This window comes from Scyliorhinus torazame, chromosome 14 (genome assembly GCF_047496885.1).
Source record: "Scyliorhinus torazame isolate Kashiwa2021f chromosome 14, sScyTor2.1, whole genome shotgun sequence".
NCBI lineage: Eukaryota > Metazoa > Chordata > Chondrichthyes > Carcharhiniformes > Scyliorhinidae > Scyliorhinus > Scyliorhinus torazame.
Window position 1 is genome coordinate 42,051,373 of NC_092720.1, and position 20,658 is coordinate 42,072,030.

The following is a 20,658-nucleotide window of genomic DNA, read 5'->3' on the forward strand; positions in this document are numbered from 1 at the left end:
TCCAGTCATGAGCTATTTGGATCCCCAGGTAGCGGAATTTGTGTCGGGTTTGTTTCAACGGCAGTCCCATTAGTGCTGCCCCCCCCCCTACTTGTGGGTGTACCGGGAAGATCTCACTTTTGCTCATGTTGAGTTTGTAGCCCGAGAAGGCACCAAACTCTTTCAGGAGCGCGATGATTTCGTCCATGCTGCTCTGTGGGTCCGAAATGTAGAGGAGTAGGTCATCTGCTTAGAGTGAGACTCTGTGCTCTCTGCCTCCCCTTCGGATCCCCCTCCAGCTTTTTGCTGCTCTGAGCGCGATTGCTAGTGGTTCGATCGCTAGAGCGAACAGCAGCGGGGACAGTGGGCATCCTTGTCTGGTGCCCCTGTGCAGCTGGAAGTATCGGGAGTTGGTATTGTTGGACCGTACGCTCGCCATGGGGGTGTTGTATTGGAGCTTTACCCAGGAGGTGAACCATGTTCCAAGCCCGAACCGCTCCAGTACCTCTATGAGGTATTTCCATTTGACTCTGTCGAAGACCTTTTCTGCATCTAAGGAGACGATCACCTCTGGCGTTCTCTCCCCGGAGGGGGTCATTATCACGTTCAGCAGGCGCCTGATGTTCGAGGTAAGCTGTCTACCTTTGACAAAGCCCGTCTGGTCCTCTGCGACCACAGAAGACCACACAGTCTTCTAGCCTTTTGGCTAGGATTTTGGCCAGTATTTTGGCGTCTGCATTCAGCAGTGAGATGGGTCTGTATGACCCACATTCCGTTGGGTCTTTGTCTAGGGATAGGGATATTGATGAGGACAGGACAGCGTAATTGCCACTGGGAAGGCTCCTCTGTGAGCCATAGAGTGCCTGAATAATGGTCTCGCAAGGAGGCCACCAGGGTTTACCAGGTGATTGCCAACCCTTGAGGGAGAGACCACCCACCGCTTATTAAATGCCAGTAGTGGCAGGTAGAGGCTCTTAATTGGCCACTTATGTGACTCAATCCGCCTCAATTGGCAGGAAAGATGTCATCCACCTCAGCCATTAGCAAAATATCATGCTGGCAGGAAGACAATAGGCATTCCAACTTTGCCTTACCTCACCATTTTATGTTGACCCTCCCCAGCACCACCCTGCCCTTCTAGCATGTCCCTCCAGGGCTTGTAAAGTCCAGCCCAATGTGTGCAGTTGGAGATCATCAACCTTCAAAGGACATTCATGCATCTGAAAATAATCAGAAAAGACTACACAGAGATATAAACATCAAAATTATGGAGAAAAACTGTCAAGACTAAGCAGAAGATTTTACATTGTTGGCTTTCCCAGAATCTGGAGGTTCACTGATTTGTCAGGTAAATATAGCTCATCCAATTATGATACTGGTATGTACCCACCACAATGTTGATAGTCAGAAATTGACTGATGGCAGTGCTGTAGAAGGTCATTGAATGTGATTGGACTTTTTCTTATTCAGAGATAGTTATTGTTTGGCACTTCGTGTGGCACAATAGTTACCAACCACTTTGTGTCAAGAGTAGTTACTCTCAGCCTCACCTCTGGTATCCGACTTGTGTCCACATCCAGATCAAGACTGTGATATGCTTGGAGAAAAAAGAACGTTTTATTTACACAGCACCTTCCACATGTCCAGGATATCATAAATTCCATTCAAACTAGGAAATGACTTCAGGGGCGTCATTCTCTGACCCCCCCCCCGCCGGGTAGGAGAATCGCCGGGGGCTGCCGTGAATCCCGCCCCCGCCGGTTGCCGAAGTCTCCGGTACCGGATATTCGGTGGGGGCGGGAATCGGGCCGCGCCGGTTGGTGGGCCCCCCGCTGGATTCTCCGGCCCGAATGGGCCGAAGTCCCGCTGATAAATTGCCTGTCCCGCCGGCGTGGATTGAACCACCTTTTGAACGGCGGGACAAGGCGGCGTGGGCGGGCTCCGGGGTCCTGGGGGGGGGGGGGGGCGCGGGGCGATCTGACCCCGGATTCTCCGGCCCGGATGGGCCGAAGTCCCGCCGATAAATTGCCTGTCCCGCCGGCGTGGATTGAACCACCTTTTGAACGGCGGGACAAGGCGGCGTGGGCGGGCTCCGGGGTCCTGGGGGGGGGGGGCGCGGGGCGATCTGACCCCGGGGGGTGCCCCCACGGTGGCCTGGCCCGCGATCGGGGCCCACCGATCCGCGGGCGGGCCTGTGCCGTGGGGGCACTCTTTCCCTTCCGCCTCCGCTACGGCCTCCACCATGACGGAGGCGGAAGAGACTCCCTCCACTGTGCATGCGCGGGAACCTTCCAGCGGCCGCTGACGCTCCCGCGCATGCGCCGCCGCGACATGTCATTTCCGCGCCAGCTGGCGGGGCAACAAAGGCCGTTTCCGCCAGCTGGCGGGGCGGAAATTCCTCCGGCGTCGGCCTAGCCCCTCAATGTTGGGGCTCGGCCCCCAAAGATGCGGAGCATTCCGCACCTTTGGGGCAGCGCGATGCCCGTCTGATTGGCGCCGTTTTGGGCGCCAGTCGGCGGACATCGCGCCGTTTCGGGAGAATTTCGCCCCAGAAGTGTGGCCACTGATGTTTTGTAGGCAAACGGGGCAATCAATTTTCAAACAGCAAAGTCCCACTAGCAGCTATAATATGGATAACCAGTTTGTATATTGCTAAGTAATGGTTGAGGGATCGGTGTTGGTCACCATACAAGAAGAATACGGTTGCTCTTCCTCATGGAGAGCAGTGGCACTTTTACATTAACCTGAGCCTGCAGAAGAGGCCAAAGTTTAACTTGTTATCCAAAAGACAGCATTTAAACAGTGCAGTATTCCCTTAGTACTGCATTGAAGTGTTAGGCTGGCGTATATGTTTAAATTTTGGAACTTTAACCCACAACCTACAGATTCAGAGACAAGAGTTTTGCCAAAGCTGAGAACCGCAGGTTAGTGATTCTGAAAGGGCAGCACGGTGGCAGAGTGGTTAGCATTGCTGCCTCACGGGATCCCAGGTTCGATCCCAGCTCTGGGTCACTGTCCATGTGGAGTTTGCGTGGGTTTCGCCCCCACAACCCATAGATGTGCAGGCTAGGTGGATTGGCCATGCTCAATTGCCCCTAATTGGAAAAAATGAATTGTCTACTCCGAACTTTTTAAAAAAGGTTAGTGGCTCTGGTATTTCAGGTTCCTGACAGTACGTCTTGATGGAAGAGAATGAATGCAACTGTTAATGTAGAGTTCTGATATAACTGTGTAATAAAGTGAGGAACGATCAGAGTACATTTTCCTAATTAAATTGTGGGTACCAAGCTCCTGGGTGTAACTCTGTATCCTGCGTCACACTCAGCCATTCATTTGGCAATCTAGAAGCCAAGACTATCTCTGTGTGAAGCGCTACGTTATTGAGCCACATATTTTGATGATGGATTACTCCAGAGCTTTAAGACTTGATACTGGATCTGCATTTCCCTCTTAAATTGTTTTCCATCAATTTTCTTGAAAGGAATGTTTTTTAAAACATTTTTTTTACTCAGTTTCATTAAGCTCCAGTCACGTTTAAATCTAAGATTAGGTGCTCACATTTTTCGCTGCAGTTTTTTTTTGTTCTTATTAATTTTGCATAACGTTTTTAAACATCACAACGATTTCAGAGATACAATCGCCCCAGTTCACTTCAGTTTTGCCCCCTTTGTAAGTGGTAAAAGAAATGATAGAAAATATCAAAGCTGAAATATGCAAGATGAAATTTGATTAAATTAACATTACGTGCACATTAAAACTTCTTTTGGTGATCGGGCCTTTTCTTCTGCCAACATCTGGCCTCAACATGTAACAATGCAGGAAGTTGGTAAAGAAAGACGAGGTCAGGAGGTCACACAATGTTTCCTTTCTAACTCGTGCACTTTCAGCTGCTTTTGATGGATATTTTATCCGCTGCAAATTACTGCATTTGAAAGTGTAATTAGCGATTTTGTTTTCTTAATCATCCAGCCTTATTCTTTTGGTATAGAGCCAGTTCTACATCGTTTATGACAGACCTGCAAGCTGGCAGTTTGAACTATACTCAATCATCACCCCCTTCATGTCTGTCCAAATCTCATTATTGTCACACATAGATAAGGAGAGACTAAATATGGAATGATTTTCTCAGCAGATGCAATGCAAAAATAAATAAGGTTTTTTTTCCTTTCTCGGTCTTCCTAACTTCTTTAATTGTTAAAGATACTACTCCCACTGACTTCCACTAATGATCCTTATAGTCTGATTATACAGCAGATAATGGACAGATAGGAAACACAATAGAGAATAGTTGGATAGAGAAGAAAAACAGTGGGTATTTGGTAGATAGGTATGCTCCCCTTTGGGGAAAAATAAATCGTGCATACTGAGGAGCATTAAGAGATTGTAACTTTTGCCCGAAGGAGCAGATGGATGTTGAAAAATGATGCAAGATGGAGGATATACATTCGGAACAGGGGGATTTGAGGAATACTCTCTGGAACAGGCAAATTGAATTTAATGTCATCCAGCAGGTTCTATTCTCAATTTTGGCTCAAATATAAGAGAAATATGTTGCCCTGTTACTTTCTTTTACACTGAATGATTTTTGTAATGGAATATTCTTAAGATTACAGAATTCTGTTAAGTCTTCTATATTCCAAGCGCTATCATGTAGTTTACTACAGATTTAAGACTCACATACTTTAATACAGTGGTGTAGATTTTCCTACTTGTATACCGTGCTTGTTTGATAGACTTTTTATGTGATTGTGGAAATATTTTGTGGAAAAAAATGAAGAAGTAATATTACTTGGGATCAGGATGGAGGCGCACGACCTTTGTTTCATTGATTCTTTGATAATGTCATATGTGGGATAGGTTGAGGATTTGTGCAAGCGTAGAGTTCATTAATAAGAAAGTATACGCATTTTTCAAAAGGAGAACCATTGACTATTCTCCAACTATAGCATCATTGGCATGTCTTCTAAGCATCTGAATTACTCGAGGTAGATTCTATACCCTTCTTCGTTTGCAGCGATCTCACCCATATACCCATGGCTCACATAATCAGGAATATTGGCAGAAGTCAATTCCTGCATTGTACAGCGAGTTGAAATTCTTTGTCTATCTTTCACTTAATGTCAGATACTCTCAGGCTTGGATATTCACCGTACCATGCTCCCAGTCTGTCGCTTCAGCGGGGCAGCTCCCTGCACTGGCCAGGGCGTGGTTTCTTTTCAATACATGTTGGTCTGGGCTAAATCAGTTGAGCCCTGTCAGAATTTCAACTCTCATAATACTGGGAACTACCTATTCTGAGTATATACAGGCAGTGTGTAACAGGGCATAATTTTTCTCTTACATTTAAGCCAATATTGAGAACAGATCTTGCTGGTATGAGATTAAATACTATTCGCCTATAGTTTCAGACTCTTCAATCTAATGGAAAAACATTAAAGGCACCCCAAAATAAAAAAAAACGATTGCACTTAATGGCTGCTGATATAATGGAACTCCCCTTATAGTGAAACAGGACAAAGGAATGACTATTGGGCGGCACAGTAGTACTGTTGCTTCACAGCGCCAGGGACCCGGATTCGATTCCCGGCTTGAGTCACTGTCTGTGCGGAGTCTGAACATTCTCCCCGCGTCTGCGTGGATTTCCTCGGGGGTGCTTTGGTTTCCTCCCGACGTACTTGTTAGGTGAATTGGGCATTCTGCATTCTACCTCCGTGTATCCAAACAGGTGCCGAAGTGTGACGACTCGGGGATTTTCACAGTAACTTCATTGCAGTGTTAATGTATGCCTACTTGTGACAATAAAGATTATTATTGATTATCATTGGTAAATAAACAGAACTTCAAATAAAATTCCGCTTTAATTTTTATGTAAGTCAACTCAAAAAAATCAACATGATCTGTTGCTCATTGAAATGTGCCTTTTGGTTCTTATCTGAACAGTGAATTCAACTGACTTTAATGACCATGGTTTGGACAATGCCATCAATATTAATATACTTTTGGAAACAATTTTATCCCGTATGTAAAGTCAGCAAACATGCAGTAACATCACAGAGTACACATGTTGCACATGGTTTATATCATAGAGAAATAGTAATTAGACTGAATGCCTGGCCTCAGTATTCACAGGGATTGGCTCCTTTGATTAATCTTCTCCATTCTGCTGCTTTCCTTTAACTTTGCCTTCATGAACGGATAAATCATCTATTTTTTTTATTCCAAAAAGATCATTTCCTGTCTTTTGTACTGAGCCTAATCTGTAAACCAATTATTGTAATTGTTTTCGTGGTTGGGAGAGAAAGACTGATGTTGTGGAGATGCCCGATTTGGACTGGTGTTTCGAGACTGACAAAAAAACACGTCTTGGATTTGCAATCAGTGAATCATTTGTCCTTGTGGTTTCAGACAATTTACCAAATAATGCTTTTCCTGCAGAACCGAGGCATCTGATAACTGCTGATGTCACTGTGATTTCTGTAAACTGTACCACATTCTGCTGGACATACTCCCTGGCCTATTTGGATTGGCTGTCACCAGAAAGTATATTTATATCCAAGTATAAATAGTCAGTGAATTCTCCATTGCTCCTAACATTCATCTTCCCGTTGAAACATTAAAGGCACACCAAATGCTGTTAACCTCTATTGTACTATTTGTCTGCTTTTCGATTTTCTTACAAGAACACAAGACAACTCAGAAAAATGCCATTTTTGATTTTCAGTCCATTATTTTCGACAGTAATATACATTTGATGTCCCCTGTTCAACAAGGGCCTTCCATGGGGGAAGGCCCTCAGTTAAGATGATAAAGTTATCAATGTGATTGTGAGCTAACTGTCTATACTGAAAGAATGGGGAAAATTCAGCATGAAGGAAGTCGGTTTGTGTTTCGCAAAGTTTGGAAATAATTGTGCTCACGACTCCACTCATCTAATGTAATAATTTCATTCGCAGACCACCGAATGTGGCTTAGGGGGGCATGAAGTAGAAAAGGGCATAATCCTGAAGTTTGCAATGGAAGTTAAAAAACTATTATGAATAACTTGGATGTGTGGAAGCTGTAATAACATGTTTTCATGTTATTACATAGGTCCCAGGAGAACATAACTCAAAAAAGTTATCTTGCAATCTGCCATTGTTGTTATGGTAGGTCAATATAAATTGAAGTCCAACATAGAAAAAAAAGTGAAGTGGATCTTTGTTTTTCCTTAATTACTACCATTCTGCTGTTTTCACTAACAACTTTTTCTTATGCTACCATCTCTGCAGCAGAAAGCGAATAGGTCTGGGACACCTCCTACATCCACTCAGCACTTGTGTATATGCTTGTTTCTGAGAATATATTGGGGTTTGTGCCCTGCCATGTGCACATCAAATCATAGAGCTTCCTTCAGCCAGGTCGAGGAACCATTGAATCTAATGGCAGCTCACCAGGCCCACAAAATTGTCATGATTGCAATGAAGTGAGATTCTGGTATTGCATGTGCTGAACTGCCCTGATTGTTAATCTCTTTCTGGTTTAATGATCAGCTTTTGTGATACTCAACAGTGTTCAGGATTCCGATCAAACTTGGGTAATGTGAGGGGAGTTGGACTGTGCCTCATCAAATCAGGCTGTCAAGTTGTGGGATTCCTACTACATATGTATGTGTGCTTTATGGAGCGATCTGGGCCATTGTAAATGTCCATGTGCATGCCTTTGCATATTTATATTTGTGGATAAATTGTGCATAAATATTCCCTGGAATTTAGAAGGGGTGGTTTGACCAAAGTTTTCAAGTTGTTATGGGGAATTTTCAACACACAATCCCTGGTGAAATCACGGGACCTGTAGCGGGTCGGAGGAACTTCGGAACTTCATACCCCCCTAAGCCACATTTGGTGTCCTTCGAATGAAATAATTACTTAGTGAAGTGAAGCCGTGAACACGGTTATTTCCAAACTTTGAAAAACTGAAACTGACTTCCTTCATGCTGAATTTTCCCCAGCATAGACAGTTAGCTCACAATAACATTGATAACTTCATCATCTTAGTTGAGGGCCTTCTTTAAACAGTGTACATCAGATGTATTTTACTGCCCGAAAATAATGACCTGAAAATCAAAAATGGCATTTTTCTGAGGCACCTTATGTTCTTGTAATGTAAGGAAATCGAAAAGCATACAAATGATAAAATCAGAACCTTAAAATAGAGGTAAACAGGAGTGTCATTAATTTTTAAAAGTGAAGACTGAATGTTCGGAGCAATGAGGAAATTCACTGACTATTTATGCTTGGATATAAATATACTTTCTGGTGACAGACAATCCAAGTAGCCCAGACGTACAGTGCACAAAGAGGATCAATTACACGAGGAGGACAGAAAAGTTGTGATGTAACACTACTGGGTGCAAGCCCCACTCTAACTTCTCCAGTAGTCTCAGCTCCACCTATTCCTCTCTCTCCAGGCACACCCTCATATTCCCATGTGAATGGTCCGCCCTCATTCCATTGCCCTCTCACATTTATACCTCACAGTCACAAACGCTTTCCTTCCCTCCTCTACGCACAAGCCACTTTTGGCACTTAACTCTCCTTGCAGGCTGAGAGAGAGCACACAACTTTGTCGAATTGCAGAAAACTGGTTGAGGTTGGCAGGGGTTGGTGGGGAGGTTGTGCTGAAGTGATAACCAACTTGACAGCCATTGGCAATGCACACCCAGCTGGTCCACTAAGAAGGAGATCTTGCTCAGGAGGCTGAAAATGTCAGTGATGACCTGCAGTGAGCTTCCAGAGCCATTAATGCTTACATTTTGTGAGGAATTTTCCTTCTAAGCTGTGTAGCCATATGGCAAGCTGCAAGACTCCACACAGGTCACGTACATCAGCTTTATTTTAAATTACTGTGAAGTAAAGCCAAGCAAAAGGAATTTAAAGGGGTTGCACACTTGCATCATCTGTGGATTTAAAAAGAATTAGAGCTAACATTGGTTAAGAGAGCTGATCCACTGCGTGTACACCCTGTGATAGGGGGGGGGGGGCGGGGTTGCGGCGGGTCTCATCTCCGTCCAGCTACATCTCTGGGTCCACCTCTGTCCTGCCGAGCTGCTGACAAGATAGTACTGACATCTGTGTTACCCCAGCTGCTGACTTTCATCAGAGGTGCAAGGTAGAGCTGTATAAGTTGCTCCCAAGCTGTGGTGAAGGCTGGGTGGAAGGCTGGCAGCAGGGAAGTCCAAGGCAGGTGAACTGACTTCCAGTAAGTTACTGAAAGCACACACTCAGGTTGGTGCTCATAGCACTTCTCTGATGAGTTGTACGTGGTTGGTGTTCTTCAGTTTTGCTTCTCAAAGCCTTCCCAGCCTTTCACTTTCACTAAGGAGCACAACCCACTACACTTGCTGGATGTTAAAGCCATATTGGTCAGTTAAGATAGCAGCTAAGGGCCTTTTGTGCATGACAATTGGTTACCAGACAGCTCCTTGCTTATCTGCAAACCAGCCTGAGTAAACCTGAAAGTGACTGGGGTATGTTCAGATCCTGTTCTAACATCATCTTAGGGTATTTACCTTCCCACATGCACTCCTCTTGCCTGCTAAAATTCTCCCTGTGTGCAACTGTTCAGAGAGGATCCAGTTCGACTGAAAGAGATCTTACAACTGTCCTCATTATGTATGCTTGTCCAGGGATATAAAAGGATTATCTTAGTAGGGGGCTCTGTTTTAACAACTGGAGAGAACTGTTGAATTTGCCAGATTTAAATTTGTAAGTGGTTACAATAAACTGATATTTCTGTGATCTCTTTTGTCAATGTTTCAGTGTTTATTTACATTAATTTTAAGAGGTGTGAAGTGTTTGAAGCCTCGATTATTGACACATTTAATGGTTTATCTGTTTGAGTCAGGAAGTGAGTTACTCACCGCAGAATTTCTGACCTCTGACCTGCTCATGATGCTGTTAATATACAGCTTATTGATTCCATACAAAGTTTATACCGAGTAAATGGGCATGGAAAGGTCAAGAGTTGGCATGGGAGGTCTGAGAGGCCACGGGGGAAGTGGGTGGGGAGCATGGGTTGGCATGGAGAAAATGGCGTGGCATGGGGAGTGAGGGTGTGTGTGTGATGGGGCATGGGGAGTGAGGGTGAGAGGGCCTAATAGCCTTTAATACAACTGGAACAAAGTCCCAGATAATCAAGGTGTGCCTTCTAACAAGCCCACCTCTTAGTCAGCTGTCTCATGGTCACCAGACTTTGATTCGGGGATTGGCGAGCCTGACTGTCACATCCCACTCCACACACACACGCACACACACACACACACACACACTCCGCACACTTGCACATGCACACACAGCCATGTCCAGAGTGGAAATGGTGCCATTTGAAGGCTTCTCTACCATGGCAGCTCTGGCGATTCAAGAAACCTCCTGACTTGAGTTACCCAACCTTGGGAGTGAAAATCCAGGCTTATGTGAAGGTGTGCATAAATATATGTATGCTTCGTAACATGAGTACATAAATACTCATGTATATCTTCACATGCAAGTATTTTTAAGTAAGTACCTGCAGGTATCTTGTGCATATATACTTCCATGAATATCCCTGCATAGCAGTGTGAACATATGCACTGATTTTACTTGTGTGTGTACAAGTGAAAGTGTAAATGTTTGTCTCTCTTTGCTGTTGTGTCCAGCACCTGGTAACAGTTAGTGTGATTTTTAATGAATCTTAAGCACACCGAGCTGGAACAAGCATTCTGTAAGTATATTGGGTCCTTTGTATTCTCTAAAGTGAGAGTCAGTCTAATGATTTCTTGAATAAAATCCAAGCATATGGTTACAATCATATTATAGACTGTTTTTATCTATTTGTGTAAAGGGAGGTTGCAGAGCAACAGAATGGTAACTGATTATTGTGTGAAAAACGGTAGCATTACTGCCTGATTGAGACCTTGATAGAATGTTTAGCTGGTAAATAAATGTGTCCGGAACGGGTGTATGTTGCTGAAAAAATAACAACAGCCAACAGATAGTGAGGAAACGAAATCAACAGAAACAGTACTTTCTGGTGTGTCACAATTATACTGGTAACCAGGCTAACTGGCATACGTATGGGGGTTTCAAACTGTAGATCACCTATAGGCAAATGTATGGATTTGAATATGAATCGATATATTCACAATTGGCTTGTCATCAAAATTATATAATTTCTGAAATAAGTTATATTAAGGGCACCATCTAAATGAAATATTTCCAAATGTCATTTGTGATGGATTTTGCTTGGAGTTCCCCAACGTCATCTAACCACACTTGGTCACTTTTTTGGACCCGGGGGGGGGGGGTTGAAGGTGGTGTTTCTTCCCGGTCAAACCCACACTTTGAATTATTTTCAGCGGGGCGGTGCAGTGGTTGGCACTGCTGTCTCACTACGCTGAGGACCTGGGTTCGATCCCGGCCCCGTGTCAGGGTCCATGTGGAGTTTGCGTATTGTCTCATCCCCACAATCCAAAAGATGTGCAGGGTAAGTGGAGGCTACGCTAAATTGCCCCTTCATTGGAAAAATAAATAAATAAAATAATTATTTTCATCACTGGAGAGCTGATCTCGCTGGCCAGACCGGATCCTCAGAGATCAGGCCGTCATTTTGAAAGGATGCCTCGATCTCTGTGGGCAATGTTACCTCCCCACACATATGGGCATTACCCCAGACACACCCAAGTGAGGACACTATGAGGGCGATTCTCCGATATGGAGGCCAAGTGTCCGCGCCGTCGTGAACGCCGTCGCGTTTCACGATGGCGCAAACAAGGCCCCGGCACAACGTGGGGGCCAGCACGGCACTGGAGCGGTTCATGCCGCTCCAGCGTCCTTACGTGGGGCCAAATGGGTGCCATGCCACCCTGCACATGCGCAGTTGGGACATCCCAATCCTGCACATGCGCAGTTGGGCCACGCCATCCTGCGCATGTGCGGGGAACATCTTACACACGCCGGCCCCCACCAACATGGGGCCGGTGTTCTGGGGCCGCGCGCGGGAGGTAGGCCCGGGGGGGGAGAGGCCGGCCCGCCGATCGGTGGGCCCCAATCGCGGGCCAGACCCTATCGGAGGCCACCCCGGTGAAGGAGCCCCCCCAGCGTTCCCAGAGAGTTCCCGCCGGCAGCGACCAGGGGTGGACGGCACCGGCGGGAACCTGTCATGTCGTAGCGGCCGCTCGGCCCATCCGGGCTGGAGAATCACCGCTCGCCGGTTCTCCGAGCGGCCCTGTGCAAGTCGCGCCGCTGGTTTCCGGGGGGTGGGAGAATCCCGTGGGGGGGGTCGGGGCGGCGTGGCACGATTCATGCAGTGCCCCGGCGATGCTCCCACCCGGCGTGGAGGGAGAGAATAGCGCCCCTATAAGTTGTCCCCGGGGCCTTCCCTCTTCAGGTCCTGCCACACCCTCTTACAGGTCAGCCCTTCCAGGACCCCACCTGTCATCCTCCCACAGGCCCCTTCTCATCTTCCCTGCACACCCTCCCCCACCCTTCATACCCGCTCCCCTCTACCTGCCTTTTATGGGCATAACCCCTCCCAGCCTCTGGCCCTTTGCAGGGGCACCCTTGCACTGCCACCCTGACACTGCTCCTGCCAAGGTGCCCACATTCCAGGAGGCGGGCTAGGGGGCCACACTGCCCTATCCTGGACCACCCAGGGTTCTTCGATGGCCTTGAAGACCCTGCGAGTGCCGTCGCACCTGGTCCACGTTTTTGTGGATCAGTACTAAGCGGTGCCCGGCTGGGGACACTTCGGGAGGCCAATAGATGCCAGGTAGATCTTGTGAGACATACTGGCTACCGGAAAGCCCGCGGCAAGCTTCACCCGGAATCTACCGGCCACGTTACACCCCTGTTCGAGCGCAACGTGGCCGGTAGATCTCGCTCTACATAAATGGTGGAGGCAAAGTAGATACATAATAAATTTGTACCTGTTCACTATCTAAACAATCACTGCACCACCCTCCACAGTCAAAGCAACATTTGCAATTCTCCTTTCAACTTGTGTCATAAAGTACTGCAAGGTGATATTCACATACATTCTTGTGGTGCAGTGGTCACATTCCTACCTCTCGGCCAAAAGCTCCAGTTTAAAGCCACACATCAGGACTTGATGGCTATGGAAGATGCATTCATACCTTGTCCATGTAGCTCGATGATCAGCCTGTAAATCCTTCCAGTACACCTGATGGCAGGTGGTAAGTGTGTCAGTCATACTGTTGAAAACCAAGGCAAACTGCGGCAGTTCTTTGCCAAGCATTATCATAGGCCAATCCAATAGAAGTTCATGGCCGGTAATGTCTTCTTGGGGCATGATACCTAAGAGAGGAGGAGGACATTCCTGCTATTTACTCAAATGACCTGAGCCCATTAGCTGCTTTAAGTCATGCGAAGGTTAACATTGTTAAATCATTCCAATATGTGGTGAGCTATTAGAAACAACAAAAATTATTGAAATTACACAGTAGGATTATCAACATCAGAAAATAAAAAAGACAGAGTAATCTTTGAGGCACAGACCCTTTCTCAAAATAACAATGGATCATAGTGAAAAATCAAGTTTTTGAGCACGAGTGAATTGTTGGGATGAGGTTTGTGACAGTCTTGATTGGAGAAATACTATTACTTTGATGGTTTTAAAAAATATATTTTTATTCTCCTTTTTCACATTTTCTCCCAAATTTGCACCCACCAACAATAAACAATAATCAGTAACGAATATAATGTCAATCCCCATAACAATAACAACAATCCCATCCTCCCATCAAGCCCCAAACAACTGCCCACATGTTCACATAAACAAATAACAAAAAGGAATTGGGTATCACCCATAGTCACCATTAACACATACAGCCCCCCTCCCCCAAACCCTCTCAACCCCCCCCACTAATGTTCGATGTTATCCAATTCTTGAAAGTGCATAATGAATAACGCCCATGAATTGTAGAACCCCTCCATCCTTCCCCTCAGTTCAGACTTAATCTTCTCAAGAGTCAAGAATTCCAACATATCCCTCTGCCACGCCAGCGCACAGGGTGGAGAGGTTGCTCTCCATCCCAACAGGATCCGCCTTCGGGTGCTTAACGAGGCGAAGGCCACAATATCTGCCTCCGCACCCGTTTCGAACCCCGGCTGGTCCAGCACCCCGACTATGGCCTCCCGAGGGCACAGGGCTAAATCGCTGGCTTTGAAAGCAGGCCAGCAGCATGGTTCAATTCCCGTACCAGCCTCCCCGAACAGGCGCCGGAATGTGGCGACTAGGGGCTTTTCACAGTAACTTCATTTGAAGTCTACTTGTGACAATAAACGATTTTCATTTTAATTTTACCTCAATTAATCCCAATTTGCATATAATGAATGAGATCATAACAGTTGCAATAGGCTCCCAGTTGTTTAGAAACATGAATTTGAGATGCACTGAACCTAATAACATCCAAATCCACCACAGAGGTACTTTACTTTCTTACTGGAAAGGGGAGTGAAGGGTCCCATTTTACACTGAACAAGAAAGAACATTATGGAATCACGGGGTAAATTTTCAATTGCTCGGGATTTGTTCACTGAAAGTGAAAATTGTCTGGTTTCGATAAGATCCAGCCCATCCACATGCCAATTGTCCTCTTGGGCAGTGAGTTTCAAAACCAATCATATCAACTTCAGCAGAGGAGACCACCCATCCTGTCAGCTTAGTGCTGGGGCTATCTCTCAAGTCCCAATTACTTCCTTTAATAATTTGACATCTTAAGCTCCTAAATAGCTTGAATTATGTCTTCAGAAGCCAATAGTGTAATAGGCACTGGCGTACTAGAATTCTACAGAAGGCCACGTTTTCATATTCCTCAACCCATGGAAAATGTAAGGATACCTATAAATATATATATATATATATATATAGGAGATAAAATGTCCTGCAACCTCCCCCTTTCTGGTTTTTGTACTCATTCTCAATTCATTCCTCTTTATTGGTTTATTAATCAGTGGAAGTAACTTTCACTTTTTACTTTATTAAATCCTGTCAGACCTTTGTAAAATCTCCCAACACATTCCACCTCCATTATTTTTGCACAGTTTTCTTTTGTTATGAATCTTTCACCAGTTCTGTGCTGTATTTTTCTTTGTTCTATGTTCTATAACTATATTCTGCCTTTGATATCACCCCATTAAATCTAGTTTGTGCCTTTTCCTTGGCTCCTAAGTCTTTCTATAACAGGAGATCCAAAACTGCACACAATACCCCAAATGTGACTCCAGCAATTCATTGCCCCGTCACTGTTTTTGTATTCAGACCATGACGCATAAAAATTGGTGTCCTCCTTGTCCTTTCTTTTTCTCCTATAATCACCAGGTTGTTAAAGGACTCTGTGCCTGTACCCCTACATTTCTTAGTTCCTCCAATTAGTCAGAAGGTTACCATTGAATTTGTATTTCCTTTCTTTTTCCCAAAAAATAATCTCCCATCACTTTTAATTGTGCTTGCCACATATTTGCCCACTCCCATAAACTATTTTTCCTGCAGTCTGCTGCATTCTTTCTTAACTCACCATGTTCTCTAATGTGGTGCCATCAGCAAATTTCAGCCCTCCTGCACCCTTGGCCAAATATTTATTGTATATGGACAACCATCTGGTTAAACGTTTGTGTATGTTGACAAGAGAGGCCTCAACAATGATCTTTGTGACATTCCACTCGCTATACTTTGCCAAATGATAAATGTCCATTTGCTCCTACACTCTACCTTCTATCCATTAATCATTTCTCTATCCATGCTGCCACTTTATCTTAATCCCATCTTTGCAAGAAGTTTCTCGTGGCAATTAATCAAATGCTTTGTAAGATTCCAGATATAGTACATCTATTTCCTTCCCCTTGGTGTACCTCAGTAATCTCCCCTGTGAAGCAGCTAAGTGATAGAAGTAGGATTGAAAGCCAAACATTTTTTTAAAAGGAGGCCTTCACCTTACAAAACCTTCAGTCATAAACAGTCTTTTTGAACCCCTGGGTAATTATTTGATTGAGCACGATCATTTACACTAGTTCTTGCGCCAGTAACACTGAGACTCCTATTTTAAATGCTGAGGTGAAAGATCAAACATGCCACGTTCTTCTCATCCTTCAGAATCAATGGAAGACACAGTGAGGAGGACAAAGCCCCTGTGACGAGTCAGAAAACTCGTGAACTGGATGAAGATGAAGAAGAGGAAGAGGTGGAACTGGAAGAAGAGGAAGAGGAAGGCGGGTGTAACTTACTGAGAAAGCCGGTGAATGATCAAATTGCTTTTAAACTCGATGGAGGAAACCAAGATGGAATTGAATATGATGAACTGAGAAAGCCAGAGCAGAACAGCAAGGACTCTCCCAGCAGGTTAGTACTTGGTGCGAGTGGCACCTGGTGTCTAACGGCACTCCAATTAATCCTTCAACATCCATTAATATGTCCTATTGAAGATTGATTTTTTTTTTTTGTTTAGGTAGTTCGCAGGCTGTTAATTCTGGGCACGAGGCCGGTTGCAGGGACTGGTCATGTAACAGTTCACTACTTAACTTGCACACTGCAGAAACACAAACCATGCTCTAAAGATAGCGCAGTTAAATATTTTACAAACATTTTGATTTTTTTGCTGCTTGAGGAAAACACAAACCTTTGTTCACCGGTCCGTTGGACTGCAGGGAAAAAAATTAAACAATTGTGTGAGGTACTGGAGCTCATTTTAGCTCCATGTAAACATTTCTAATAGCCTGTCCAAAGTTATTCTGAGAAATTGGGGGGAATTTTAAACTGCCCTTTTGGTATGAATCTGGCTTGATCCAATCAGCCAATGAGAAAATGAAAGTTGTCGTAGTCCCAGAGGTTCATAGGCTGCTCTCCCCTTTGAGTCAGAGAGCTGACTGGTGGTGATTAACTTGAGGGCCGCCATACCCTAGGCCTGGGGCAAGGTTGGGAAGGTAACCTCATGGTAACCTCAGCCTGTGTGGAAATCGAACCTGCACTGTTGGCGTCTCTCCACATCACAAACCAGCCATCCAGCAACTGAGCTAACTGACCCCTAATGCAGAGCAGAAGGTGGGCTCAAACTTACCCCTTTCACACCTGATGAATTAGGTTAAAATTAGCCCACAAACAAAAACAGAAAATATTGGATATCTCAGCAGTCCTGACAGAATCTGTGGAGAGGGAACAGAGCTAACGTTTCGAGTCTAGATGACTCTTTGTCAAAGCCCTTTTAAACCGTGTCATTTAAACTACAAAACTGCGGCTGGATGCAGTATGCAGTTTTGTAGATGCTACTGAAGGAATCTCTATTCTCCACATAATTAACTTTTAATATTTAGACACGTTTTGGCAAGCAGCTTGTTACAGCAGAAAATTAAAAATACTATGATTGGAGTAATATGACTTGCTATTAGTTGCTTATACATGTTGAGCAACCAATTCATTTCTCTTTCAAGTTATAAGCAAGAGGATGTGAGACTTCAAACCAGGAGTAGCCTTTCCGCCCTGGAACACATCCGGCACTTCACAGACAGCCTCAACACAAGGAAAGCCGAGGGGAATCAGTTCAGTGAGGCCAATCTGACCACGTACAGCACTACCCACCTGTCTGAAGACCTGAAGCAGCCCTTATATAGGAAATCCAAGTCACAGGTGAGGCGCAAGGAGTTGAATTCACCTTCAGTGGCGCCAGTCAGTGGACATGGCAGGCATACTGAATGAAGTGCATCAGGTGCCATTCCCCAGGTGAATCCGGTAGAGGGGCCTGAGTTCCCAGCATTGTCCACTGCAGGCTTATTGGACCTCTGATTTTAATGCAAATTAGATGCTGTCCAGTTGCACAGCTCTCATTTGGAATGAGTGCAAATGATCGGGTGAACAAAGATTTGCCTGATGACCTTTTCACACCTATTCTATATATCTACATTCATTCACTGAACTGTTCAGCAAGCTGTTCAACTGAAAGTACGGAATACACCCTCCTCCTATTTTGAACGTGTTGTACAGATAGCAGGAATCCTCGGATATGTCCCTCAAAGAGGACAGTTTTGACTACGTGCTGACAGAGAAGTCAACAGGGTCAGATATTCCCGCCAAAAGTTGATTCTGTCTTCACTTGATGGTCGACTGACTGTATGTCTCCTAGGATTTGCCCCAGCTGGCAATCAGCAGCAGGAACTAGAATTGATTCTTTTTTTTCCCCAATTGCTAACCAAGGCACGCCCAACACTGGTGGTGTCCCAATCCAGACCAAGGTCAACACCGACCACAGGTCAAACACAAGACCTTCCTAGTCTGGACAGCACATCTCTCCGCTGGATAAACTCATTGAGGAAGCTAATAGGCCTAACGGGGTTTCCCACTTTGAAAGCCCACAGGACCCTAAGAAACCTGTACTATAAACTGCTGCTCAAAACTATATTTACAAAACCGCTGCTGTTCATCGAATTCTAAAGCAGAGCCCACTGAATAATTTTCTGGAATCCAATCCTGCCACCATTTCCCTGTTACCCTGTCTACACACAGAAATATAATCAACAACTGAAAAACCGTAACCCTTGGATCAATTCTTTGTGAAGCGCCTTGGGACATTTTATTACATTAACAGCCCTATATGAATGCAAGCTGTTATTGATGCTCTCATGAAAAATTTGGTGTGGAGGGGGCACACAGGAAAGATAAGAAAATTAAAATAAACAATGGTCATAAATCAATAAAGTTTACTTGAAATGCATACAATGCCCATTCCAATAAATGATATCTTCCTGACTTGCATCCCTTTTCTTCCCTTCTCTTGACAGGCATACGCCATGATGCTCTCTTTGTCCGACAAAGAATCTATCCATTCCGCATCTCTCAATGCCCCCAACATGTGGCACAGCATGCCAAGAGCAGCAACAGAGCCAAGCACCCTCCAGTCTATGAGCCATGTATGACACTTTGCAATAATCGAATGGGACCAAGTCCAGCGTCGTACATAGGATGACATTTTCTGTTTCTTTTATTTTTACCCTTTCCTTTGTGTCTATTTATAGAGAGAGACTCCTGAGCAGAACGCCTTAGAAATCTGCTGGGTCACCCCAATCGGAATTTTGTGACCTTAAACTGACAGTTTAAAAAAAAAAATGAAATTGTATTTATTCTCCTAGTATTTCGTTTTGCACAGCGAAGGCAGCTGCGTTGTTGTGAGGATCAATGCGACACAGAGTAGTTCGACTAGGAACTGAGAGCTCACGCCTCAGCGGCACGAGAGAGCGTCTTCCATTGTACTCACTGGGAGAGGGTTTGACCATTTTCAATGTATCCTAGCACTCGATTTATTGAAAACAAAATCATTTGTATAAAATTCGTTTGATGGAGGGAGGAGGGGAGTTTGGGTGACATTAGCTCTTCCTGTATAAATTGCTATTTGCATTATTTTTTTGTGTTCTTTTAAGCACAAATCCATTCCTTTTTGTTGTTGTATAATTAAAACAATTCGAAGTTGACTTCAGAAGATCCCGGTTCCTTACTGAAAATCAGCAATCTGCTTCCACAAATTGATGATTTCCCCCCCACCCCCACTCCCCCCACGCAAATTTTTGAAATTAACTTTAATTTTAGACAATCATTTTTTTAATGACTTTTTATTAAAAGTATGTGTAGCACTGTGCTATTTATTTGTCTGTTTAACGATCTCGCACTGTTCAGTCTACACACAAACACACACACAGGTGCTTTACATCACCGGTGGAGATCTATGATTCTGAGTCTGGGTTAGGGAGGGGAGGGGATGGTGTGGGGTTGGGAAGGGAGGGGGGGAAGGCAAATGGATATACGCGAGTGCCAAATAGTGTTGTAAAAAAAACAAAAAAATCTTATGCGTTTTAATGAATCTGCCTAATGAATAGACTTTACTTAGTTTGTTTTGTTTAATACAATGAGCTGATTCGATTGTATAAGAAGTTATGATCCTTCATTACAAGCATGATTCTTCTAATTAGACCTATACCTAATATTTTAAGCTGTTTGTCTGCTTGTGTGGTGTTTTGTTCCAGTAATCCTATTCAGTGGCAGCAATTAAGGTATAAATGTGCCAAACTTATGTTTTAAAAGAAAAACAAAAAAAAAATTACAGATTGTATTTCTTTTAACCTGCCAGTCGTGGCGCAGAAGATTCGTCTTTTTCTTTTGTTTATATCTGATTTTGAATAGCCAGCAAGTTGAGGTACTTTCTCTAAATGCTTTGTACAATGTATCTGTTATGCATTCAAATAAAAATATAATGAGAGGAACAGCTAATAAAAATAAAAGGAAACCTGAGGTCTACTGGTGCATGTGTTCATCTCTCTGAGCTTCTGACATTGATGGGGACTCCAGCATCTTGATTAAAGCAATGCTGGATAACGAGTAAGGGTGGAACTGCACTTGGGCCTGGAACGTGGCTGCCCCTGTTCTAATCTCTTCCAGGTGACTGTATGTGTTGTGGTTTTTTTTATTCGTTCATGGGATGTGGGCGTCGCCGGCTGGGCCAGCATTTATTGCCCATCCAATTGCCCTCGAGGGGGCTGTTAAGAGTCAACCACATTGCTGTGCATCTGAAGTCACATGTAGGCTAGACCAAGTAAGGGACAGCGGATTTCCTTCCCTAAAGGGCATTGGATGGTTGAGCCAGATGGTTTTTTACAACAATCGAAATGG

At 44.5% G+C, this 20,658-nt stretch overlaps 1 protein-coding gene across 8 annotated transcripts in view; it reads left to right on the top strand.

The window, feature by feature from the left end:
* The window catches only part of mecom (MDS1 and EVI1 complex locus), a 1,243,903-nt gene extending 1,223,623 nt beyond the window's left edge, over nt 1–20,280 (top strand). For 7 of the 8 annotated variants that reach the window (XM_072474005.1, XM_072474006.1, XM_072474003.1 and 4 more), the window contains 3 exons: nt 16,105–16,350; nt 17,436–17,631; nt 18,780–20,280. In XM_072474005.1, coding sequence (XP_072330106.1) covers nt 16,105–16,350; nt 17,436–17,631; nt 18,780–18,914 — 577 coding nt within the window. In that variant the 3' untranslated portion in view covers nt 18,915–20,280. The remainder of the gene's footprint in view (nt 1–16,104; nt 16,351–17,435; nt 17,632–18,779) is intronic. The other variant, XM_072474007.1, reaches the window with a different exon arrangement.
* The last annotated feature ends 378 nt before the right edge of the window (nt 20,281–20,658 follow it).